A 24,049-nucleotide genomic window follows, 5' to 3' on the forward strand; every position below is an offset into this window, starting at 1 on the left:
GCGGCGCTTTCAAAGCGACGAAGTGGCTTGGTGCGGGCGTCAGCATGATGGAGATAAGCCTTGGACGAGCTGAGCGGTGGAGGACGATCTGCTGCGCAATCTTAGGCTCCACGTCGCTCGTCCATGTCGTCGTCCGCGCCTCTCTGTTTTCTTTTCCTCTCTCTCTCTCTCTCTCTCTGCTGAACCGTCTTTCGGTGTTTCTCTGTGCTCACGCTCGTTTCTGCTGACCCTACCCCGAACCACGCAGCATCCAGCCCATTTGGATGCGCTTCCCTCACAGAGTCATTTTACAACATGAGCCCTCGACAGCCGCATCTTCAAACCCTCAAACGGCCTAACGGATAGCGACATTTTGGCACCGACTGCGGCTTTGCCCGCTCTACGTCTCGACCATGGCTATGCCATTTAATCAAGAGTCGTGGGTATGGTATACTGTTGCTGTCATGATGATCGCTGCGAGGCTGTGAGTACCTCTTCTACACCCCGGTTCGACTGTCCTCGCGGAGAGGTTGGCAGTGCTATGAGCAACGACTGACAGTATCGACCATACAGTACCTCTCGGAAAATGTTATTTCGCTCGCTAAAAGGCTATCAAATCGACGACTGGATCATGGGATTCTTCGTCACCGTATGCTACACCGTCCTAATCGTTCTGTCCAACAAGTGGCTCAAAATGCAGTCCAACCTTGTTCCACCGAGTTTCGATTTCAGCACCCTTACCGCGGATGAACTCTCTCGACGTAGGCTCGGGAGCAAATATGTAATAGTCGTGGAACAGACGCAGATCGCCGTCATCTGGTCGTGCAAAGCATGTCTACTTATCATGTACTACCGGCTCACGCGTACGGCACTTCGCAACGAGAACGTGGCAATCAAGCTCCTCTCCGCCTACGTGGCACTCAGCTTCGTCATCATGGAGATCCTATACTTCGCCGCCTGGTGTCGCCCGTTCTCTGAGTACTTTGCCGTCCCAACCAGATCCAAGCAATGTAATGCTCTGGTGCATCACCGCATCTTCAAGGCCGTCTTCAACATTTCCTCAGACTTGATAATGCTTGTCATTGCCCTCCAGATGCTCATTCGCTCCTTGCTACCGTTAAAGAGGAAGCTGATCCTGTGCGGCATCTTCTCCTTGGGCATATTCGTCGTGGCGGCGAGTATACTGAACAGCTACTACTCATTCAAGAACCCATACCGCTCGACGTGGATATATTGGTATGTCCGCGAGTCATCGACGGCAATATTAGTCGCCAATCTACCGTTTACCTGGACGCTACTCCGGAAGACATTCGAGTTGGGCGACTTCGACGAAACCCATCCGCCGCCATGGACCTACCATTCTGCTCGTACGGCGGGCGGACGAAAAACAGCCCATCTGATGCAACAGAGCAGCAGTACCAGGGGAGTCATCGTAGGCAAGCGTCCATCACCTACCGACAGCAACGGAAGCAAAGGCACCACCTCCATGTCTCTAACAGGCAACTCAAGCACGGCCAAAGGCCACGCAAGTTCCTCTGTGAACAGTCCGCCGAGCTCACGGTATGAAACGGGGCTACTCCAAGAAGCGATCCGCCCCCACGATTTCGCACCCGCTTCATTCTCACCACTTGCCACCGACGACCTTACCGACATGGATTGCGAACAAGGTCTTGTCCTAGACAACTTCAATTCTTCTTCACCACCGAAGATCACACAAGACGGCACGGGCGGTTTCTACATGAACAACCGGCCCATCTCCCCTCCCCCGCGCGCATACCTCGTCGCGTCGTCCAATCGCTCGCGCGAACCGAGTATAGCGAGCCTAGATAGGAGACCAATAAGTCCGTCACCGAGCCACAGTAGTTCGGCAGTGGGTGGCAACGGTCGGCCAGTAAGTGCGTCGAGTATTGGAGGCACCGGCACAGCGGGAGGGGGAAGGAGTGCACGAGATAGAAGGACGAGGACAAAGATAAGTCGAGATTCGCACTGATGTTGTTTTACTTTTTTCCTACTAGGCGTATTCCAGGGCTTGATTTGAAACGATGGAGATAGATACCCAGTGACGGACCCTCCGTTTTCTAAGATACCACATGTACTGCACACACATGGCCTTTTCCTTTTTTTCATCAACATAGTAATCAACCATATACACATGCATCATACGTCTTGAACAGGAATGATGACCAACAACGGCCCATGAAGCCGTGCTATAAGCTTACTAGCAATGAAACTATACGACACAAATGCCGAAAATATGTTTTTGGTTTGTTACGCCGTATCCCAACGCCGATCCCATGCATTATGCAGCATGCAACGAAGAATACATTTTCATGTCCATGATAGTACCAGTCCCCAGCGGGTTTATATGAACACGACTAGTAAACAGCAAGCCCAGATTAACTGTTTACGCACAAGGAGACACTGAAATCTCCTAAAGTCTACATGGCACAGCCCCAACCCCTCTAAAGATGTTTTCTAAGTCTTTTTTTTTTCGCTCGCTTTTTCCACAAGTAAATGGTACTAAGTGATGCAAGAACCGAAAAAACTCGGTTGTATCCAGAAAAAATAATCAGACACTGGACCACAGGTACTTGGGAAGACAGTACTAGCTGTAGTCGAAAAGCACACTGATGCTCTCGCCGTGGTGGACACGTCGGATGGCCTGTTTGAAACTCGTCAGTCGCTGTCAAAATCCCGGGTCATGGTGGGAGAACCTACTTCAGCAAATACATTGCCAACCTCGAGGACCTCCAACTTGGGGCATCTCGCCTTGTGATCCGTCTGATCTACCGTATTCGTCACAACCACCTTGTCTAGCGCACTAGCATTTATGCGATCGATGGCGTCGCCACTTAGGATTCCATGCGTGATGAGCGCAAACACCTCGGTAGCGCCCTCCTTCTTCAGCAACTTGGCCGCACGTGTGATTGTGTTTGACGTATCCGCCAGATCGTCGACCAGGATCGTTGTCCGGTCCGCAACATCGCCGACCAGCATCATGGTCGCATTTTGCCGGTCTTTGATTTGTGTTGGTCGGCGCTCTTTGTGGATGAGGGCAAAGGGCATGCCGAGCGCGTCAGCGATGGCGGTAGCGCGTTTTGCGCCGCCAGCGTCTGGGGATACAACGACGGCTTGCTGGTAATTGGGGATGTTGAATTGTATGTATTTACGGAGGAGATGGCGACCGTAGAGGTTATCGACGGGGATATCGAAGAAGCCCTGGTATTGAGGGTCTGGCTGTCACATTAGCACAACTGGCTTTGCCTTGTCTTGTAGGAATCCACGCACCATGCAAATCCATTGTGATGACGTGGTCCGCGCCAGCGCAGGTGAGGAGATCCGCAATCAGAGTACCAGCCTGAGCGACCCATTGCCGGTAACCGACCTGGGGCTCAAACGCAGGAGGCTTTGTAGTTGTCTGTCTCACGAGGCCATTTATGCCATTGGAGCCATGCGAACCATTATCTGACTTGTCTGACTTGTTCGAGTCGATCGTCTCAGTGCGCTTAATACCGTTCTGTTTGACGGGGCTAGTAGGATTCGAGGGTCCGCCACTGCGTTCGTCGAGTTTCATGCGACTCAGCTGGTGATGGAGAGCCGCAGTGCCGTTTGGCAGACCCGCGCTCTCCGCCTGTCCGGGGTGCGGCGTCTGCGGGCGCGAGTCGAACGTGTATGTGCCGGTCCTTGAGCGGCCAGGGACTTTTGCGAGAGGAGCGCCAGTCTTGTTGTAGGGGATGTCTGATTGTCGCGAGTAAGGGAAGAGCGGTAGGACGGCGGTGATGCGCTTTGCGGAGGCGGTTCGGCAGGCCGAAATGGCAATGAGAAGTCTGGGAGAGGGTCAGGCACTTGACTCAACTAGACCACGAGGATGGGCGTACTCCATCAAATGGTCGTTGACTGCACGCGACAGGCAAAGTTAGCGCAGTTCTTCGAGGAAGGTAGTATGTGTAGAAAAAGTGAGGGATATGGGGCATTCGTACCTTTACCGCCGCCAGACTGGATGATGAATACATCCTTTCCTCGAACGCTCTCTTCAATCTCGACCCTCGTCTCTCCGCCCTTGAACTTGTCAAGGAGCACCTTTGCAGGCGGTATGCCGAGGTGGTTGCAGATTGTTCTGTGTCCGAGTGAGCGGAAGATATATTTTGGCTATTCACCAGTCGCGCCATACTCTGTGAGCTGCGGATGAGAGTTCCCACCGAGGACGACGATATTGCGGACCATGGCGTCGGTGGTGGGGGTTCCCTTGTTCAATCAAGCTGCAGCGAGCGAGTAGGCAAGCAGCGTCTGGGCAGAAGCTCTGGGGCTTTGCGTGGTAAAACGCGAGGTAGGGAAAAAGAAGAATTAGGCCTAGTCGCCGGTGGGGCGCTGGGGTAGCAGAGTGTCAGGAATTGGGTAGCATGGTGGATAAACGTCTGTGTCGTCGACGGCGAAGTTTTCTACTGCCCCCCCCCCCCCAGGGTTCAGTTCGCTATTCTCGGAAGACTTTCTTTCTCTGCCGACGCCCCAAGCGCAATTTTGTTTTTAAGCTTCCAAGCACGAGATGGTTGCATGCAGTCAGCCTGAGAGAGTCCTATGGAATGCCATATTGCGCGATATTCCTGCAGCCACGCCTTTGCCCTCTGCTGCGAACGAGCTGTTTGCTTGACATTGACACGCAGCCGTCCGTCAGTAATAATGGCGCCATTCTGAATGGCCGCATGGGTCAAAGGAAGCTTGCCGAGATCGGCACACACGTGCAAGCATCTAAAGCACCCTGAGATTGGTCTAGCCGTTGCAGCCTTTTGTTGAAAATAGCTCACCGGCGTTGGAATGTTTGACAGGTTACACACAATATGCGGTTGTGTTCGTATGCGGCGTTGTGCGCCCTTTGCCCGCGAGCCTCATCGCCGCCCGTCGGTTGCCTTGTCCTCAGCCTGCGAAGACATGACTACAACGCCTCAAGCGGCTACCATTCCTCCTATCCGTCACAATGCTTACTATTAGAGATGAGTTCAATCTACCTTGGTCATAGCGTTCATATCATTCTCCCACAAGAGAGGACACAAAGGGTAGGATCAAACTCGCAGCTGAACAACACCGTGACACAGCATGAGACTCACAGAACGATCTCGTAGCACATGAAACAGATCAGCGTGGAGGAGAACTAGAACAGTTTGTACATTCTTGCAAATATGACCTTCTAGTCGGGAGAATCAAACTACGAATTCGACCACCTCATTAGTTAAGCATGTTTATCATTCTCCTACATTACACTTCCAACTCATCTCGTATATGCCGACATCCTTCCTACGAGGTCCATCACAAATACACCGCGAAGCTGACTCACTCTGCTACCCTACGCAGCAATGTCCCTCTACACCGTCTTTCGAGCAGCGCTTAGAATATAACCTCTGCGCCCTTCTTCGTAGCCATCGAGTGTGTTCGCGACCATATACCAGCATCTTAAACTTTCCATCTTATAATTCCCCTATTACTCCCCAGCCCTCATCTAATCCCATCCTCCCAGCGCCCCACACCACTATCTTTCCGCCCACCTCCCCGCTTCCCCCCCTCACCCTCCCCATCCCCAGGCGTAAACAACTCGGCGCTCAACACCAGCACAGCCGGCACAACAGCCAGCGCATCAATCGTCCCGCTCCTGCCCCGCTTGTTCTGATGCTTGAGGTCCATCATCGCATGTACTTCTCTGCTCTTGACAATGTCCTTGCGTATCCGCGGCCACTCCTCCGTCTCTTTACTCCCACTCGCACCTCCTAGCGATGAGACCGATGAGCTTCTTCGTCGGAAGGGCGAGAGAGAAGATAGGGTTCGTGATCGGCCTCGGGACTTTGCTGGTGGAGACGACAATCCTAAGGCTACAGACGAGGACGAGGACGATGCCTCTGAAGGCCTGGAGGGTTTTGCTTGGGGGATGTGTGGAAGAGGGATGTTTATCTCCGTGTACAGTGGCTCTTCGTATCTTGGGTGGAATTCATATTCTGGTGTTGCGAGGACTGGCGCGTCCAAGTCGTGTTGTGGGCTTGTGGGGGCCGAAGGTGGTGGTGACGCCGTGGTGAAGCGTGTAGATGGCATGATGTCTTGCTCCAGTGTATAATACACCCGGGGAAAAAAAATCTTGACTGGGAAGATGGAGGAATCGACGCTGAATTCGTCTCCAGAAAGTCGCGGAATAGTGATGACTTATTTGTTCCTTGCAAGGGCTTACTGCAGCAGTAGCTATAAGGTCGCTACACAGCCCCTTAGGCTCACGCCGCCCAACTTTTGTCCGAGTACTCAAGTAAAGGGCAAAGGTACAGATACAGAAGGACCAGTCTCTCGGTTAAGACACTGTTTTAGCTGATAGGATTGCCCTCAATGAACTCAAAGATCTCGTGTCGCAAAATGAAGCATGCAAGTGTCGCAGACGCGAACGGGTGGAATTGACACCGCGCGACCGCATCCAGCAGTCCATTATGTACTTCCTTTTCAGCTGACCGCCGAGCCCCGTCTCAATCATAACACAAGCCACGTTCACGTTCAAGCTCGCGTTCGCTCAGCCGCGCTGGGCGGTCGGCGCCCGCTTAGCGGTGTCTGACATCAAGAGGATCTGCGACGGTGGGGGCGGTGCAGGGGCGTGTGGATGCTGCAGGTAAGATTAGATGAGTTTATGCCAATTTCACAAACCAGAGGGGTTGGTTTGAGGTTCCGTGGGACTGGGAGAGAACTGGAGATATCAGTACAGGGGGTGGTGGTATGTGACAGAGTGAGAAGAGGAACCGTGGCTCCAGGTGGGTATCGGGCACGCGCAGAGCTACCCTATCCGCTCTAGACTGATAATTGGCCGGCCCAGTCGCTATAGTCATGCATACAAGCAAACTACAACACACATTAAAAATGATGTACTGAACAGAATGAACAATCATAATGTATGCTACGTTAACCTATGTCGTATCTCCATGCAATGCCAACCTATCATCGCTCTAACGCAACAGCAAAATCCAAATCGTACAATAGATCGTCCCACATCGTCCTCGTTGAAGCGCAAGCTACCGCCTCGATATAAAAACCGTCGTCCCATAATTATGTACGTGCTCGGGAGTGGTGAGAAGCGGCATCGCTCATGAACGAGGCTTTTGTATGTCTCGCGCGACTTTCATGTGCCCCCCATAGGGGGCACATGCAGAAAAATCAGATAGCCTCCTTTTTGTGCAGCAAAGCGAAGCGAAATTTTGCCTCAACTTCAAGACGGCGACCCCATAGCCAACAACTCACCAGCGCTCTTCCGTCTTTTAATCTCTCGCTTGCTCATAGCTTTTGGTGACTCCCCAGTAAACCAACCATGTAGTCAGAACTCTTCATCTCTTTTCTCCTCCTTCCCTCTTTCGTCCTTATCCCTCTCCCGGTCCCTGATAGCCCCTCTATCCCTTTCCTTGTCCCTGAAAGAACCTTTCTCCCTCTCCTTATCCCTGAAGCTCTTGCCTCTCCCATTGTCGCCATATACACCCAAAGCACTTGTACCACGTCCTTCTCGATCCGCGCTTTTGTCCCTGTCCTTATCTTTGTCCCTATCCTTGTCCTTGCCCTTCTCTTTGTCCCTATCCTTATCCTTATCCTTATCCTTATCCTTGCTCTTGTCTTTCTCCTTATCTTTACGTTTCCGCTGGAAAGGCAGCACGCCCCTAAATCGTTCTCTGCGATCTTTATCCTTTCCTTCTTTGGAAGAGAATGCCGGAAGGGCCGTTGTGTATTCTTCCTGTGTACTGCCGTTCTCAGAGCCTTCCATACTCTGCCCTCCTGCACTTCGGGGTGGTCGCTCAAGGGAAGTGGTAGATAAATGGGCGACGTTGGACATGTTGATGTGGACATTTGGATTGCTGTAGTTGAAAGAGCCTGTGGAAACGCATGTTTGGGTCAACGTCGGCGGATACGCAGGAACAGGAGCCATATGTAAACCATCGCTGGATCCCGGTGGTGTATCCTCAGTTGCGGAGGCAGAAGCACTGGCAGAAGCAGAAGCGGACTGTGAGGCGGACACGGAGTCATTTCCGGATGGTGCATAGCGACCCGACAAAGCCTTGGAGGCGAAAGGGTTCGTATATGTAATAGTGGTAGAGCTATTACTCTTGAGAGAACTGGCAGACGCTGAGATGCTGGAAGTATGCTGGTGCCTTGTCTTGGGTGGTGGCTTCATGGTGATGGGAGTGCTTGTTGAAGACGACGAGTAATCTTCCCCATTCCCAGGGGATGTTGGTGACTCTTCCTCTTTGATCGGACCTCGATAGTTCCTGGTTGCTGCTCCTCGTCCCGATTCAATGAAGCTTGTTCCCTGCAACTGCTCCACCAGCTCCTCCCATTTGACGCTCAAGGATGAGGAGGGGCGCTCTGCGGGCTCCGCTCGGTTCAAGCAGTCCTTTGTGCGCTCGTTGAGCGACACGCAAATGTTATGGAACCGCAAAAGATCGCCGTCGCCCGCTTGTATGTCCTGTGCACTTTTCTGGGTGTTTTCTAGCCATAGGTTGACCAACATGGCAAAGTTGCGTGAGTGGTCAATTAGGTACGGAAGCGAAGGAAAGCCTTCTTTAAATGTAGGAGGAAGTCGGTGAAGGATAGCAATTGGCGTGCTGTACGATGGTGGGATCGGAGGTGCGGGTGACGATGTAGTCGAGATTGAACAAATGTCATCAAGGTACTTCTTGAACTCCAGGCGATGTGACGTGAGGAAGGCATTCATCGGTTCCATCCAGGCCTCTTTCGTGCCGAACGAAGTCATGTTGGCTAAACCTTGCAAGGACTTGGCGATGAGGGTAAAGGTTCTTCGAGCTTTTGTCTTGGGATGGTCTACATCTTACTGTCAGTAATTGAACGATTTACAGATTCCAGGAGCTGTCTGTCACGTACCATTGAGCAAGCCAAAGAGTTTTGGGTTGAGGATTGCCGGAACAAAAAATCGCAAGAACAAGAACCCAGAGACACTGCTATACTGCACCGTCCTGAGAAAGTCGCCATATCGATCGTCAGCGCATGCCCGGATGTGCCTGAAGATCAACCTAAGCTCTTGGGGACATCGCGATACCGAATTATAAACAGCCCGCCAGACCTCTTCAGTGCAGTTAATCAATCGCCGCCAATTCCGGTCCAGTTCATGTTGGGAAGTAACTTTGTTCGGGTCCACTTCGCATTCGGGATCCTTTTCGTTGATCTCCCTTAGCTTATCGCTCAGTGTCTCTTCCAGATACTCCTTGCCTAGTCGCTTCATGTGAAGATCCAATGATTTTGTCAATAGAGTATTACCGCGGAAAAGGAGGTTGGCCTCTAGTTTTGCATTATTGCCCATGTCTCGAACGAAGAGCTCTCGATCGCTTGCTGAGCCGAAGGTGCCAATTGTAGACTCATTCGACTCGCTCGATCCTAGTCTCTTGCTGAATCGAAGTCGGCTTGCTGGTGACTCCTTCAACGTCCCGTCGATTTCCTCCTCGACCAAGGCACAGATCCACTCTCCGGCCGCCCCCGACACTTGGAAGATATTCAGAAAGTACTCTGACAGCTTCTTCAGTTCGTTCGGGATCATCTGCGCGATCTGTAATGTTAGGCTGTTTGAGAAGCGATGGAGGAGCTCTGACAACGGATAATAATCACGAGCCATGAGTATCGCGCACTCCTCGCTGCTGACTCGAATGAGAGCCTCGCCAATATTATTACCATACATATTGACAAGTGGCCACCACTTCTCCATCTCTTGATTCGGACCTAGGTCGTCGAGATAAATGTCGGTCTTCCCTACCATTTGATCAAATGATATGCCGGCATAGCCACCCTCTGCTCCATATGGATCGGAGCTCAAAGCAGTCTCAGACGCGTTCTTATCGTTTCTAGAGTAACTTGGCGGTCGCCTTTTCAGGAATATCGAAGCTGTGTGAAGTGCGGGAAGGTCCAAGAATTCGAATTCTTCTCTCCAGAACGGATTGGTGCCCTCGTTTTTCACCGTAGTCCGGGCACGTGTCTCTCCATCCAGTAATACTTCTACAAGGTATCCCCCTGGGTTTGTTGTGGCGGATGACGATGGCCTGATGGGCGTCGTATTTTCAGAGACTTTCGGGCTGACAGGTGGAAGCAGTCTTGCCTCGATGACTCTGATAAAAAGGGACTTCTCCATGCGAAACATGTCTTGCGTCCCAAACGACGGTGACAACGTGCCCTCCTCGTTCAAAGCATCACTAGACTTTGGCCCATAAAGTTGTGGAACAGTAAAGGCGCGCAGCAGGACGATCCAGACTTCATACAAAACTCGTGAATCTAGGGATAGAAAGATGGGCCGTAACATTGACAAAGCCGAAGACGAGGCGGTATACTGGGGATATATGGCAATACAGAACTCGTTATCCAAAACAGAAGGGTCTAGTCGCTGAACGGCGCATCGCGAAAGCTGGGAAAGCTGGACAGTGGAAACTAGGGTGACATCAGTGTCAGCATAGAGCTTGAGCTCTCCGTTCTCGCGAAGCGTGCAAGAGACTCTTCTCCACCGGCGAGAACCATGACTCTGAATTCGGTATGCATGAGGTCGGGAACCGGAACCTGTAGCCTTGGGCGTCCCTGTGTTGCTGCTGTACGTCACGCCAGTGTCCCAGTATATCATCTTCCCGACTTTGATGATGGGTGCTTCTTTTTTCGGTGTTTCTTTAAGTAGCGACACTTCCGAGTGCCGCCTGCTGTCGGCCAACCGCCGCTCCATCATCACCGGAGCCTGCGGTTTTGCCATTCTGTTCTGGATGCCCTTGGGTCGTATGGGGGACCAACACAGCAGCGCAGCAAACCAGGAGTCGAACTCTTCTTGTGTGGGCGGTCGCAGATGCACCTCGAGCTTTGAGTTGTGTACCACGACATGGATGTACGCCGTGTATGCTTCACCGTCATATGCGCTCTTGACATGGCAACCTCGCAGGTCTGGTATCAGCGTCCGGGTATAGGAGGTGTCGTTCTTCGGCTCGTATACCAGACTGCCCAATTCCTCGTTGATGTAGCAGTAGGATAGCGCCCACGGATTCGACTCGCCCCGCCGGAATGCCAACAAGCCCTGCATCTTCCCACAGGTAGCGCGCATGAGCGCCTTCAGCTTCCTGAGGTCTGAGGCCGGCACAGGCGAGACCCAAGACTCTGGCTGGGCATTGGAGGCCGAGGTAGCGGGCGAGGCGGTGCGTGGGGGCTGTTTGATGAGGCGGCTGCGGCTGCTGGCGCTCGATGTCCGTGGCGGAGGCTGCTGCGACTGAGGCGATATGGTAGAGATATGGCCTATGGACGTCACGACGGACTCCTCGAGGCTCTGAAACGTGGACGTCGAGCTGGCGACGGAGCCAATGCGATGACGACCCGTCACAAACAGGGACGACGGCGACCTATCCCTTGTACTCCTCTCCTCCAAAGTCCTGGTACGCGGTCTTGTTTGCTCGCGCGCATTCCTGTAGTCTGTCTCGCTCGAAGCGCGGGCCACAAAGGCACGAGGGTTTCCGCTGCGTACTGGCTGACTGTTGTGCGAGCGGGGGCTATTCGGCGGTGACAAGTTTGGGCTGGCAATGCTGTCCTCAGGTATTGACTCTGGCTCGGGGGTGACGGTCCTGATGGTCGCGGGCAGGTTGCGATCGTCTCGTCGCCGGTCGGGCCCATACGCCGTGGCCTCGGACGCGCTCATCTCCCTCCTATTGCGTCTCGTCTGGTCCATACTCTACGAGTAGGGGCGGCGACCGTAGTTTGCCGTATCCGCCCGTGTTTGCTTTGTGCGGTCATTGACGAGCAGCGGATGTTCTAGTTGTGCCAGCAGGTACCCGCCGCTACGGGAGAGTCTGAGAAGACGACGGATGGCGCTGTGAGACAGTGGTCCAGTGCGTTGTGGCGCATCGCATGCCTTGGTTGCGCGGGCTAGACGGACAGTAGTACCTGAGGTTTGGAGGTGGCCCTACGGGACCCTAGCGAGAAGCGTTGCGGGCCTAACTAACACTGGCTGGGCGGGGTGGTTATCAATCGCGTAAATTAAACCGCGGCGGAGCTTTCGTCGTTTGCTGTCTTTAGCTAGACTTTTGCTTTGCGGCCTGGGAGAGATAAGGGAGAGAGCATGAGTGTGAGCATGCATACGAAGAAGATTCACGCTGCTGAGAGCCGCTTGGGCCACTGTACGATGCTTGTGCCTGACTGTTCATCTATCCTGCAGGTGCAGTGAGCCTGCCACCCTGCCAGCTGAGCTTCTCCCACACCCTCTCGCTGATGGAGGAAAGTTGGGCCGAAGACCAGGGCGTCCTAGCGAGACGGAGGGGAGAAAGAAAGACGGCAGCTTGCAAGCGATGGGCAGCCTGGCCTGTTGGGCCTTTGCCACGCCCATGTACGATCGCTACTCGCTGCAAGGGGCGGGACGGTGGATGAGCTGCAGGTGCTTGTACGAAGCTAGCATTGCTGACGGAAGGAAAAGGACCATCATCACGTTGGCATAGATCCATGCAGCATCCAATACGACTGTTGAATTCCTTCTTGCAATAATAATGAACATACGCAAATGACTCTGGCCAATGGCTAGCCTAGACGGAAATAGGGACGGTGAATACAGTGCTGTAGTAAAAAGCCATCAGCAAGTGACCAAATCGCTTGCCATTCATTTCGCCCAATCTTGGCCTCAGGCTGCATCTCCACCAGCTAGAGAGAAACGTCGTCAGCCGCCCCATAAATCGAAACAAACTCCAAGCCAACCCCCCTCGAAAAAGTTTCCCAAATGGATATCAAGTCGACCAATAAACAGACGAAACCAACAAAGGACCATATATCCATGTATTCACGCTCACCGCATACAACAATCGACAAGTCCCTGTCCGACTCCACATCAAACGTGCCTTTACTTGAATGGAGGCTTGTCAGCTGCGTTGTCTTCCAGACTGACAGCGCTCAAGGGTTGAGATCGGAAGCCACTCAAGTCGCCAGAATGCGTTTTCCGCAGCGCCTGTCGCATGGTCTCGATCTGAAGAGGCGGCTCTCCGCCTAACGGAGGGCTGTGCGTGCCAACAGCTGTAGGAGAAGTAGGGCTACCAGGAGATCGCGTGCTTCCGTGATCTGCCACCTTTGGAGACGCAGCTCCACTCAGGGGTGGGGATGCGCTCAATCCGTGCGAGGATGCAGGAGATGTCACGGGAGAGGGCGATCGATTGGCCTTTGCCGAGAGACTTGTGAATTGCAACGCGTCGTTGGAGCCCAACATCTCCTGTCTGTCCTGCTCGACGTGTTCTGCCTGCACCACGTCTGCGAATGAAATGAAGCTCAAACGGCGCGGATCAGACATGTCCAGTGAGCCGTAGCCTGACGCTGATTCGGTCATGTCAGCATGCCCGGAAGCCGAAGTGTCTTCATGCCGGAGAGACGGCGAGTACACCGACGAATCAGCCATGCTTCCAGCGACAGCTGCAGAGGCAGGCTGATGTGCCGAGTGCATTACAATCTCCACCTCATCGGGGTTCAGGTGGTTGTCTGTAATCGCCAACGAAGAGGCGTCCAACGCAGGTGGTATGTAGTCTTCAGTTTTGATATGTGCTGGAACATCTGCCGATGGCTCGGGCTCTTGTACGTTGCGCTCAAAGATCGAGGACGAAGACGGTGAATGGAGGCCGGGCGAAGAGGAGCGATTGATGCGGCGATTGGGAGATGCGCCCACTGGTAACATTCGAGGGCTGCCCCGAGGTGACGCTCTTCGGTCCGTCGGTGACATGGTGAGGGGCGGCGAGGGTAACAGCGTTGGCGCAGAGGTTGGAGACATGGTGCGTCCAGTCGCTTCTGCCTTTTCAACATGTTGGTCTTTAGCACCTCCCTGCTTCTTGCCGAGGCCAAGAATCTTCTTTCCCTTGGCCAGTATACCTTCGTCTGCGGCCGGCTCGCTATTGCGGATAAGGGGCGCGGCGGCTGCGGGCGGGTTGACTTGCGGAGAGATTGTTGTGCTATCCATGGCGCTCATGGTTCCACTATGCGATGATGGGCGGTCGAAGTAGACAGATACAACTAGCGCTATAAGCACAACTCGTTCCTAGTTTATATCGTCGTGTAGTAAGGAGTCGTCGCGGTGGTTGTGGGTTCGAGGCGTCGCGTTTCAACCAAGTTGCGTAGGTGGTGGGATGGACCCTGGAAAGGAACCAAGAGCTGACTTGAAGCTTCGTTTGCGGACACAGGGACCAAAGCTCGCAATGAACGGTATATCTGCGCAACAGTACTCACAGACTGTTTTCGACAGATCTCTAGTCAAGCTGGGACTGAGAAAGCAAGATATTGGGCTTCATCGGCCTGCCCTTGGCGGTTAATCGTATCACGTGTACCCCTGCCACCGGTGACGTATCTCCCCACTGGTTGATGAAGCGTTTTAGCTCTCAGGCACAACCTGTCAAGAGTCTTCTAGCCAATCTTGCTATTTCTATCCACCAATGACGCATCTCTATTACCTGTCTCTGTACTTGACGAGCGCAGACTGAGATCCCACAAACGTTTCAAGCCATCTAGGGTAATAAGGCATGAATAACGTTTTTAGACGCGCGGCCAAACAGTCAATGCGTTTTGCCATTGCTGCCTCGCGAATGCAGCAGACATTACAATTGACCCCGACACCGTACGAACACCCCATTATCACACGCGCTAAAGGTATCGAGGTCCTCTTCTTATGCAGATATCTTCAGATGATGAAGATGAGCTCAGACCAGGGCAACGCATCGCAGCTTTTTGCATCTACCACGTAGAATTGAGCCGTGGCAATCCGAGTCAGCCTCCTGGACTTACCCCCGCACAGTGCTCCTATGTGCATAGCATACTAGTAGGTTGATGGAGAGGAAACAAGGAATGGGGTAGTGAGTGCTTGGAGGCGTAATAGCTCGAACGTGACCTCTTCGCGAGACAAAACACAGCAAGACTCGATATTTTGCCGGTGGAACGCGATAGGCTCTGTTTCAACCTTCGACATCTGACCTGCGTGCCTTCGCCGGCTGCGGCGAATCATTCAGAGACTAGGGTTGTCGTTTGAACCACCGCCTTTCTGTCTTCTTCAAGCCCTCTCCTAGGTCTCAGGGGAGCTTCATGCTCGCCCAGTCAGAAACGATAGACTGTTCACACCAACAACGAGCTAGTGCCGGTAAAACACATCTCACATCAACACGAGGTAGACGGGCCCCACCGAGTTTTAAGCACGGATGGACAAGCCATCCTGCTGTTCACTGATGAACTTGGATTAGTGTGGGCTGGCACTCTTGGACCTCCAGGCGTACAAACTTCATTTCAGTAAGCTTGAAGACCTCGCTCCGGATCCATCGAAGTGTATTGGCATCCAGGTTATCAAGGCCATAATATTATTACATACATGTGCTGACATGGAGGAGCAGTATGGCCTGGATGTTGAGCTTTCCAAGGAATGCAGTATCGTGCCCACATCACTACCATCTAGCAGTAATGTGTCCCATCGATGGGTTGCGCTTCGACCGGATAACCTGGAGGCAATCTTCATAAACAGTAGTAGCGCATGCGATCAGTACTGGCGGCAGGGCGATCAAATTCTGATAGAAACAGCACCTGGCCATGCGACGACTCTATCATTATTGTTGAGGTCTGTGCCTCGAACTCCTCTTTTCTCATGGACGTCAGCAGGCAAACGTGGGGGTGGAATGACTTACATCCTGGTAATGCCACGCGAGAATGGCAGATCAGCCGTTCCCCAGATGCTGATATACGTCGACCTTGCACTTGTATATCGAGTTTACTACCTCAATACTGTTCTACTAAAGATATTCCTTCAACATGGGTGCCGTCAAGATGTGTATGTAACGTCGGCGTACGGACTGCATGGGGCACATTACTGACTTGGTAATTCAACTTTTAGTCACCCCGTACGATTTACGCCCAACTATCGAGATTACGGCATTTGTACTCACAGGTGTATCTACAATGGTAGTCGCGGTCAGGTCAGTCTCTGCCTATTCCTTCATGTATCCACTGCTAATGGCTCTAGATGCTATTGCCGGGTGTGGATTGTTGGACGACTCAAGCTTTATGACTACATCATGCTTGTGGCACTGGTATGTTTGGATGCTGAATTTACTACATAATTCACAACTGAATTACAAACTGCTGTGAAATTTCCACTTACTCGTGCAGCTCTGTACGTGGGGACTATGTGCCTGTAATCATTACCAGCTCATGTTTGGTTCCGGAGCTCAAAGTGGGCCAAAGGGCATGCCAAAGGTGAGTCAACGTCTCGATTTGAGTGCCCCAAGCTTTCGTTAACCTTATGAGAAGAACCTACTTTTCGGCTCAGCTGTCAGTTGGTACGTCTACCATATCGGTTACTCGGCGGTTATGGGGATGATCAAGCTTTCAATCCTGGTCTTCTACCTCAGCTTCGCCACCCACCGGATGTTTCGTATCCTCGTACACATTTCGATTACCTTTGTCGCCGCTGTGAGCACTTTGATGATATTCATACTGGCTTTTCAGTGTCCTAAGAAGCCATCGTACGCCTTTTCTCCTGCAATACTCAAGGACCGAGGAGCTGGTCATTGCTTTGACTTACGGATCGTGTTTTACTGGCAAGCAGGCTTTAGCATCGGATCGGATCTGGTGATATTAGTTCTGCCGATGCCGCTTCTTGTTTCGCTACGTATGAATACGATGAAGCGAATCTCTCTCATGGCGGTCTTCTCAATCGGCCTACTGGTGCCGATAGCGTCGGGTGTACGGTTGTGGGGTCTGATCCTTTGGGCGAACAGTGGAAAATTGGCAAGATATTACGGCGGATACCTCATTTTCTGGTCGCAGGTTGAGATCAATACCGCGATCATATGCGCTTCCGCACCGTCGCTCCAGCCGCTGGTCACACGCGTCTTCGACAAACTAGCTCGATTTCAAAGTCCACGAGGGGCATACTATTACTACGGCGACGGTTCCAATTCGATATCAGAACCATCTGTTGCAGAGATGATTCGGAGTTTACCTCGTGACAGCATTAGTCTTCTGGAACCCCCGGATCGAGTGTATTACCCATCAAAAACACAAGTACAAGAAGAGTTCCAGACACAGGTTGTCATTGTAAAGCGTTCCCTAGAAGAGGAGGATATCCGCAGTCGAGTGCGCGCATTCTCAAACCAATCGCCGGTACATTCGCACTCCACGCCACCCTCTTCTGCATTTTCGACACCCTCGTCATCGACGGGGCCCAGCAATATGCTTAGAAGCGGCTGGATATGAAGAGCGCTTTCCAAATTTCCAAAGCATTGGATAATTCACCGAAATTCTTTTATCCGACCATGGTTTCTCATACTTCCGTATTCAGATCGCGCTGAATAGTCCCAAGGACTGCAGAAAGTCACCCTACGGGTGCAAGAAAAGCCATCTTGGAACAGTCCGGTCCTGCTCTCTGGTTGCAATGATTCAGTCATGAGACCCTACACTAGACGATACACTCGGAAGCAGACCCGGATTCTAGGCAACTATTATGCCGCACAGCCTCCCTCCGAGGAACTCGAGCTGCGGTCCTTCCACCTGCCCTTAAATATCAGCCACTCAGCGTGACCCCGCCTATCTGACAGTTCTATGCGCATGGGCCTCGCTTAGCCAAGGAGCCACCAACACCTCGCACTTATAGGCTACTGAGTCTGGGATGAGATAAGCCGCCTCACGGCACCGAATACTGTGTAACGAAGGCTGTGTAAAGGCTCTTGATAGCGTGCAATGATAGGGACACACATCCCTTTTGGTAAATGGTGGTGAGCTGAGGGGCGATGCATGAGGGGTCGAGAGCTGTAGGAACGTCAGCGAGCTGAATGGTGCAAATGAACAGAGTGAGATTGATGTATGATCATATTGAAAGACAGATATAGTCTTGTTCTTCCATGTAACTGGATGATCTACCCTACTGGCCGCAACCTGCACTCACCAAGTCTTGGCTCATCAACACCATCATCTTTTCATTGCTGATATTTGTTGAGCAAAAGGTTGTTGTAGGCGAAGATCTCCAAGCTATCATTTTCTCCCCCCCCCCTTCTTTTCTCCGTACAGTGGTCCCTATACCCTACTCGATAGTACACAAGCAACCTTTTACCACATCGCCATTCGCGATATAGGAAACTGGCCGACATGTCTCCCTCTGCCAAGTCAGGAGCCGAGTCATATGCATATATACCAGGCTTACCCCAACGTGCCCTCATCTTCATCTACAAAGGCATCAACAAATTTGTACCATGGCACAGACTTCCGACATACATCAGCGTCTTGAATCTTAGCGCCTTCCGGTATGAACTGCGAAACCAAAATCTGCACGATGTCTACCCTACACCAGAGGCTCAAGGCACACCAGGGTGTCCTCATATGACTGATGATCAGTACTTACATACGCGGCATTCAGATGGATTATATAACGACCTCTCAGCACCGAAGATGGGTTGTGCAGGAATGCGTTTCGGCCGCAATGTACCGCGAGAGTACACCACTAAGCCAAGCGATGAAGATGTCATGACCCCCAATCCTAGACTAATTAGTCAAGAGTTGTTGAAGAGGGATACGTTCAAACCAGCTACAATTCTGAACTTGCTTGCGGCAGCGTGGATTCAATTTCAAGTTCATGATTGGTTCGCGCACGAGAACTCTACGACAGAGAAGTATGGTATTCCACTACCTGATGGCGATCAGTGGAATGCGCCAGATGGGAAAATGGAAGTGGAGAAGACGCAGGCTGATGAGCCGCTCGATGAGACCGATAAAGCTGCCCCAGCATACAAGAATCAGAATACCCACTGGTGGGATGGCAGCCAGATCTACGGAAGCTCCGAAGCGCGCACCAGAGAGTTACGTGGACAGGCAAAGAATGGAAAGCTAGAAGTCGACGAGCAGAAGTTGGTCACCTTCTTACCTCGCGACGCGAACGGAATACCTCAAACTGGGTTCTCCACTAACTGGTGGCTGGGGCTTGAGATGCTGCATACGCTTTTCGTTCTAGAGCACAACGCTATATGCGACGAATTGGTGAAGGACTACCCCGACTGGGCGTCAGAAAAGGTGTTCGATACCGCGAGACTGGTCACCTGCGCGCTGATGGCGAAGATACATACCGTGGAATGGACGCCCGCCATCCTAGCACATCCGGCGCTTAAAATCTCCATGGAGGCCAACTGGTGGGGTGTCTTGGGCGAGAGATTGTATAAGCTGCTTGGCCGCGTATCCAGGACTTCAGAAGCCATCTCCGGCATCCCGGGCTCGGGCGCAGAACACCATGCCGCACCATACGCACTCACCGAGGAGTTTGTCAGCGTATATCGCATGCATCCGCTCATCCCAGATACCGTTGCCTTCTTTGACGCGAAGACCGGCTCTCATAAGTCAACTTACCCAATCCAAGATATCGCCTTCAAGGATGCGAGGAAGCCATTGACGCAAGAGGGCATGGGATTTGACGATGTCCTTTACAGCTTCGGCATCAACTACCCTGGTGCCGTAACACTGAACAATACCCCTGACTTCCTTCGTGACTTGCACACGCCCGATGGTCGACACATCGATCTGGGGACGATTGATATACTGCGCGACCGTGAGCGCGGTGTGCCTCGCTACAACCAGTTCCGCCGGCTCTTCCACATGCCTGCTGTTACTTCCTTCCTCGCTTTAACCGGAAATAATCCAGGACTCGCCAGCAAGCTCGAGAAGTTATACGAAGGTGACTTGGAGAAGGTTGACCTACTGGTAGGTTGCTTGTGCGAACCCCTGCCCAAAGGCTTTGGTTTCAGCGACACAGCGTTCCGCGTGTTCATCCTTATGGCTAGTCGACGTTTGAAGAGCGACAGATTCATCGCAGGTGATTGGAATGAAGAGACGTATAGTAAAGTGGGGATGCGGTGGGTGCAGAACAATGGAATGAAAGATGTGCTAGGAAGGCACTTCCCTGCGTTGAAGGGTGTTCTAGAGAAGAGCGGTAATCGTAAGTTTCGGTTCAACGTATGAGAGAGAAAGTAGGCTAATGATTGACAGCGTTTGCGCCCTGGACAAAGATTGAGAAGAGTAAAGAGTACAAGGGACAGGAGACGAATGCTTAATAGAGGTATCGTTTAGCATCTGGGCAGGAAGTTACTGTCTGAGTACCACAAGAGCCTATCAATGGTGTGTTGACGCATATGAGCTTGCTGTACATTTATTAAAACGCCCCTCGGCGTTTTCTACCTTAATAGTTTCTCAAAGTTCTCAAAGTCTCCTCAACGTACGCGTTCAATTTCTTCCGCCTAGGGTAGTCTACTTTCAACTATGGTTTCCTAACCAGCCTATCTTAATAAAAATAACGCTAGCTTTAGTTACCTAATCTCTGCTCTTGCATCTAACTAAATACTAATTTTAAATTTTTTTTATTTTTTTAAAGTAATTTAATTTTTTACTTAAACTTCTACTATTGCTTTAGCGCTTATAGCTTATATAGCTTATATAATTATACTTTTAGCGTTTTCTTAAAATCTTTAAAAAAGTTTATATAATTATAATTTTTTATAATTTTAGTTTTAGTAATTAGTTTTTAAAGTAGCTAGTAAAAAGCAGCTATTTTAGCTACTTTAATAAGCTTAATACTTAGTATAGCTTCTATTATTAATAAATAAATATAAAAAAATAAAAGCTTTTTACTTATTGTATAATTTTAATAGAAAAAAGCAAGCTGTACTAAAGCTATATTTTTTTTTATTTTTTTAAGCTACTAAGCTTTTTTTATAATAAAATTATTAAAAAAAAGCTTTTAAAGTTTTAGCTAAAATAAATTTAAAAAATTAATATTAAAGTAAATAAAAAAAAAAGAATTTGTTTTGCTATTATATATTAAAAGTATAATAAACAAAAGCTAAAAACTATAAAGTAGAAAAACTTTATATAAGCTTAAAAAGCAAGTAACTTTTTATACAACTAAATTTTATATTAAACTTATTAGTAGTTATAAAAAATAAAAAATTAATATTTAGTACTATAAAAGAATAATAATAAAATTTAAAACTATAATTAGCAACTATTTTAACTTATTTTAAAAAAATTAATATAATTATAAATATTTTTATATTTAAAGTACTTTTACAAAACTAGTAATAGCTTAACTAGGGCGTAGGCGCTTTGAAAATCTTCTACCTTAATAGTGCTTTCGCCTGCGGCAGATTTGTTAAGAAGTGTATTGCAACAATTTATAGGATTTTTCGAATTCGATACTGAAAGAGATCTTATAACTATCTCTCAGATGTGTTCTCCCCGAAAGTATAGAAGTCATAGTGGAGCGATTGTCAGATGCAAGATCTGCCGGCTAGATCGTTTCGGGAATCCTGATGCATGTAGATGTCACGAATACGGCTTAGCGCCGAAACACCTCCAGCTAGATCTAACACCTATGTAGCAGCATTGCCCTCTGATTCTCAATCGTCACGCGTTCTTAAGACTACCTCCATGTGGACTGCGGTGCAAGGCCGTAACGGCCTTTTCTCATTCATTATCTCTGGCGTTATCCCGTTGATTCCCTGTTTTGTTGGTAATGGGTGGCGAATATGGCCATTGCTTGCGATCTGGACCACTGGGTGTGGCGTTCGGCTGTACCATGCAGATCGCCAGGTCGTGACAGATTGCTTCATATTCGGAACTGTCGCTTCATGGCTGGCGAGAGAAGATATATTTGAGTTTACAATCAAGAGATGGAATGAGTTAGGTGTGGCTGCGAGCCCGTCGACGCTGTTTCTCGCTTCTAGCGTCACGGTCGTGCTTGCCTTGGCTACCCTTCCGTGGCGCGCAATTGGCAACACCAAGAATACACCAGAAGAGCTGTCTCCGAATGCTCGCAAGTGGGTGTTGGATTTTCCGAAGCCAAGGATTTTTCCATGCCAAACAACGCATGCCCGCATGTTCCCAAAGAGACACGCCTTCAAATATTCGTACCTCCAATGTGGCTTCCCTATCGTTCCAACTTCGACTACAGCGGACGGAACTGATGTTTCTGATGGGAGAGACCAAGAACTGGGTAGCTGGTGGTTACGAGTTAGAGCTAATGACTACTTGGAGCGAGGCAATGGAGCGCTCGGTTTTTATGGAAAGTTGAAGTTGTACTTGAGAGAGCAGGTACGTACAATCCATTGCTAATCCTGTTCCGATATGATGCACATGGTCTGATAGAGCGTAGCAGGTCAAGGATTCAGACTGGTCGTATGCCTACCTCATCACTGCACCACGCTTTCTCGGCTATTCCTTCAATCCGGTCTCCTTCTGGTACATCTACGATCGCGAAAGCCAGCTTACGAAGATGGTCCTCGAGGTGAACAACACGTTCGGCGAACGACGAATGTATTTATTGGATGGATCTAGTCCACCTAGCCCGCCCCGAACATCTGGATCCCAGAGTTTCCCTGTGTCGGAACAATCTGAATCGGAGCTACCGGACGTGGTGAAGGCGCGCTTCACCGATGTTTGGACGAAAGACTTCCACGTCTCTCCATTTAACTCTAGGAAGGGGTCATATGCTCTGAAAGCGCTGGACCCGTTTCCTTACGTTTCCTACGATGCCCCGATCATTGATAACACAGTTACTTTAAAATCTTCCAAGGACCACGCAAAGCTTGTTGCCCGCTTATACTCTACCGGCCAAGCTTTGGATCCAAGTCAACTGGGCTTTCTTGGAACTGTTCGACTTGTCTCAAGCTGGTGGTGGGTTGGCTTCGTAACTTTCCCACGTATCTTGAGGGAAGCTACGAAGCTCTTCTTCAGTAGGAAGTTGCATGTGTGGCTCCGTCCTGAGGTATTGACTTCGAGTGTCGGTCGCTTTCCTACCGCGTCAGAAATGTAAGTTTATAATGTGCGTTCACCAGGTTTGTACGCAACTAATCTTTGTAGCACGTTACATGGGGTCTTCAAAGATTACCTAATCCATCTTGTGCACGGAATTGAAGACCCATTCTGCATCACGATGAAAGGCGCGATTCCCGACATCCCAACAGAGACGGTCATGACGAGACTTGAAGGCGGCCACGATCGAGCCATGACGAATATCGAGATTCGTGTATTGACACCTGCTTTCTACTCGCGCCTTGTTCATTACTCTTTCACTTCCGAAGCCTTCGATCGCGAGTGTGTCTTCACCGACGAGCGTAACCGGACTCTGTGGGTGTGCCGACCACAATTGCTAGCAGCGCTCCTTTTAGAAAAGACGACTTTACAAAGACAGGGCAAAGGCTTGCCCGTGGTGAACAGGAGTTACCTCGATGAGCTTAGATGGGCAGTCATGAGGAAGCTAAGATGTCCTCCCGCCGACCCTGTATACTCAGTGACCCCAAGAAACTCGGCATTCAACGTTGACGACATCCGCTCTCGACCGTACTCTGAACTGGATAACTTTGTGCGGTCTTCCAAGGGTCGCTTGTACGCGGGCGAGTATAGAAGAGTAGTCACAAAGCTCTTTCTGGCGCAGCGCTTCTGCCTAGGATTCCCAGAAGTTGCCACATTGGTGGACTTGTTCTTAAGAGTGTTGCTGTGCTACCTCGCTGTTCTGCAGCTCAGAATCTGGGGTGGAGGAAATGAAAGTACGGGACAATTGGAGGTCCTGGAGAAAGCGATGAACCGGGAGAGTTGGTTGGCCTACTTTGGTTGGCCAGCCTCATGGAGCGCTGTCGTGTTGTTTGCATGCCATGCGTACGGATTATCGAAAGGCTACAAGTAGACCCCTAATCAAAATATGATACACTGTAGATGTATTATCCCGTACTGCAAGCCAGTCTCGGTGGTGCACGGCACCTCTTGTTCGTAAATACCGTCTGGTTGCTTGTTGGATCTGCCGAGTTCGCCGCTGAGGTCATTGATAACCCCGAAACATTTATACGACAATTCTCACGTGCTCGAAAATCAAATATGGTGGCTATTACAAAAGGCTCACCTGTTCCAGACAGGTGCAGGTGCCGATCAGCGGTCGCTCTAGCCTTGTCCGGTTTGACTTGGGCCGAGGTTAAGTCGCGGACGCTAAGTCGGAAATCTGGGGCTCACCGGCATGCATCTTCACATGCATAGGGAACACAAGCACGCGTCAACGTCGACATGTGAAGCTGCA

At 50.7% G+C, this 24,049-nt stretch overlaps 10 protein-coding genes across 10 annotated transcripts; 5 read left to right on the forward strand and 5 right to left on the reverse strand.

Annotated features, from left to right (window-relative positions):
* Nucleotides 1–57: 57 nt before the first annotated feature.
* On the forward strand, nt 58–2,008 carry K460DRAFT_384909 (uncharacterized protein). Its single transcript, XM_040935516.1, has 2 exons — nt 58–463; nt 553–2,008. The coding sequence occupies exons 1-2, from the start codon at nt 393–395 to the stop codon at nt 1,967–1,969; spliced, it is 1,488 nt and encodes a 495-aa protein (XP_040791500.1). The 5' UTR covers nt 58–392; the 3' UTR covers nt 1,970–2,008.
* A 486-nt stretch (nt 2,009–2,494) lies between these two features.
* K460DRAFT_82964 (phosphoribosyl pyrophosphokinase) lies at nt 2,495–4,377 on the reverse strand. Its single transcript, XM_040938725.1, has 6 exons — nt 4,151–4,377; nt 3,960–4,096; nt 3,858–3,876; nt 3,268–3,806; nt 2,698–3,212; nt 2,495–2,641 (listed from the first exon to the last, which is right to left on the reverse strand). Exons 1-6 carry the CDS (start codon nt 4,201–4,203, stop codon nt 2,585–2,587), a joined length of 1,320 nt encoding a protein of 439 aa, XP_040791501.1. The 5' UTR covers nt 4,204–4,377; the 3' UTR covers nt 2,495–2,584.
* A 343-nt stretch (nt 4,378–4,720) lies between these two features.
* Nucleotides 4,721–5,283, forward strand: K460DRAFT_83034 (uncharacterized protein). The gene has a single exon (XM_040938726.1). The coding sequence runs from the start codon at nt 4,815–4,817 to the stop codon at nt 5,094–5,096; it is 282 nt and encodes a 93-aa protein (XP_040791502.1). The 5' UTR covers nt 4,721–4,814; the 3' UTR covers nt 5,097–5,283.
* On the reverse strand, nt 5,275–6,212 carry K460DRAFT_83063 (uncharacterized protein). Its single transcript, XM_040938728.1, has 2 exons — nt 5,555–6,212; nt 5,275–5,465 (listed from the first exon to the last, which is right to left on the reverse strand). The coding sequence occupies exons 1-2, from the start codon at nt 6,052–6,054 to the stop codon at nt 5,453–5,455; spliced, it is 513 nt and encodes a 170-aa protein (XP_040791503.1). The 5' UTR covers nt 6,055–6,212; the 3' UTR covers nt 5,275–5,452.
* A 379-nt stretch (nt 6,213–6,591) lies between these two features.
* Nucleotides 6,592–7,095, reverse strand: K460DRAFT_83037 (uncharacterized protein). The gene has a single exon (XM_040938727.1). The coding sequence runs from the start codon at nt 6,882–6,884 to the stop codon at nt 6,627–6,629; it is 258 nt and encodes an 85-aa protein (XP_040791504.1). The 5' UTR covers nt 6,885–7,095; the 3' UTR covers nt 6,592–6,626.
* Nucleotides 7,096–7,306: 211 nt separating this feature from the next.
* K460DRAFT_353864 (uncharacterized protein) lies at nt 7,307–11,674 on the reverse strand (the record flags this gene model as incomplete). The annotated part of the gene is made up of 2 exons (XM_040931746.1): nt 7,307–8,799; nt 8,860–11,674. 2 exons carry the CDS (start codon nt 11,672–11,674, stop codon nt 7,307–7,309), a joined length of 4,308 nt encoding a protein of 1,435 aa, XP_040791505.1.
* Nucleotides 11,675–12,832: 1,158 nt separating this feature from the next.
* On the reverse strand, nt 12,833–13,939 carry K460DRAFT_375696 (uncharacterized protein; the record flags this gene model as incomplete). The annotated part of the gene is made up of 1 exon (XM_040934794.1): nt 12,833–13,939. The coding sequence occupies one exon, from the start codon at nt 13,937–13,939 to the stop codon at nt 12,833–12,835; it is 1,107 nt and encodes a 368-aa protein (XP_040791506.1).
* Nucleotides 13,940–15,734: 1,795 nt separating this feature from the next.
* On the forward strand, nt 15,735–17,351 carry K460DRAFT_415403 (uncharacterized protein). The gene is made up of 5 exons (XM_040937732.1): nt 15,735–15,775; nt 15,839–15,920; nt 15,968–16,034; nt 16,114–16,200; nt 16,255–17,351. Exons 1-5 carry the CDS (start codon nt 15,757–15,759, stop codon nt 17,200–17,202), a joined length of 1,203 nt encoding a protein of 400 aa, XP_040791507.1. The 5' UTR covers nt 15,735–15,756; the 3' UTR covers nt 17,203–17,351.
* A 739-nt stretch (nt 17,352–18,090) lies between these two features.
* Nucleotides 18,091–20,563, forward strand: K460DRAFT_375697 (heme peroxidase; the record flags this gene model as incomplete). Its single annotated transcript, XM_040934795.1, has 2 exons — nt 18,091–19,924; nt 20,520–20,563. 2 exons carry the CDS (start codon nt 18,091–18,093, stop codon nt 20,561–20,563), a joined length of 1,878 nt encoding a protein of 625 aa, XP_040791508.1.
* An 852-nt stretch (nt 20,564–21,415) lies between these two features.
* Nucleotides 21,416–23,694, forward strand: K460DRAFT_304585 (uncharacterized protein). Its single transcript, XM_040929981.1, has 3 exons — nt 21,416–22,074; nt 22,136–22,791; nt 22,843–23,694. Exons 1-3 carry the CDS (start codon nt 21,859–21,861, stop codon nt 23,663–23,665), a joined length of 1,695 nt encoding a protein of 564 aa, XP_040791509.1. The 5' UTR covers nt 21,416–21,858; the 3' UTR covers nt 23,666–23,694.
* Nucleotides 23,695–24,049: the final 355 nt, after the last annotated feature.

Source organism: Cucurbitaria berberidis (assembly GCF_010015615.1).
Source record: "Cucurbitaria berberidis CBS 394.84 unplaced genomic scaffold K460scaffold_2, whole genome shotgun sequence".
Lineage (NCBI taxonomy): Eukaryota > Fungi > Ascomycota > Dothideomycetes > Pleosporales > Cucurbitariaceae > Cucurbitaria > Cucurbitaria berberidis.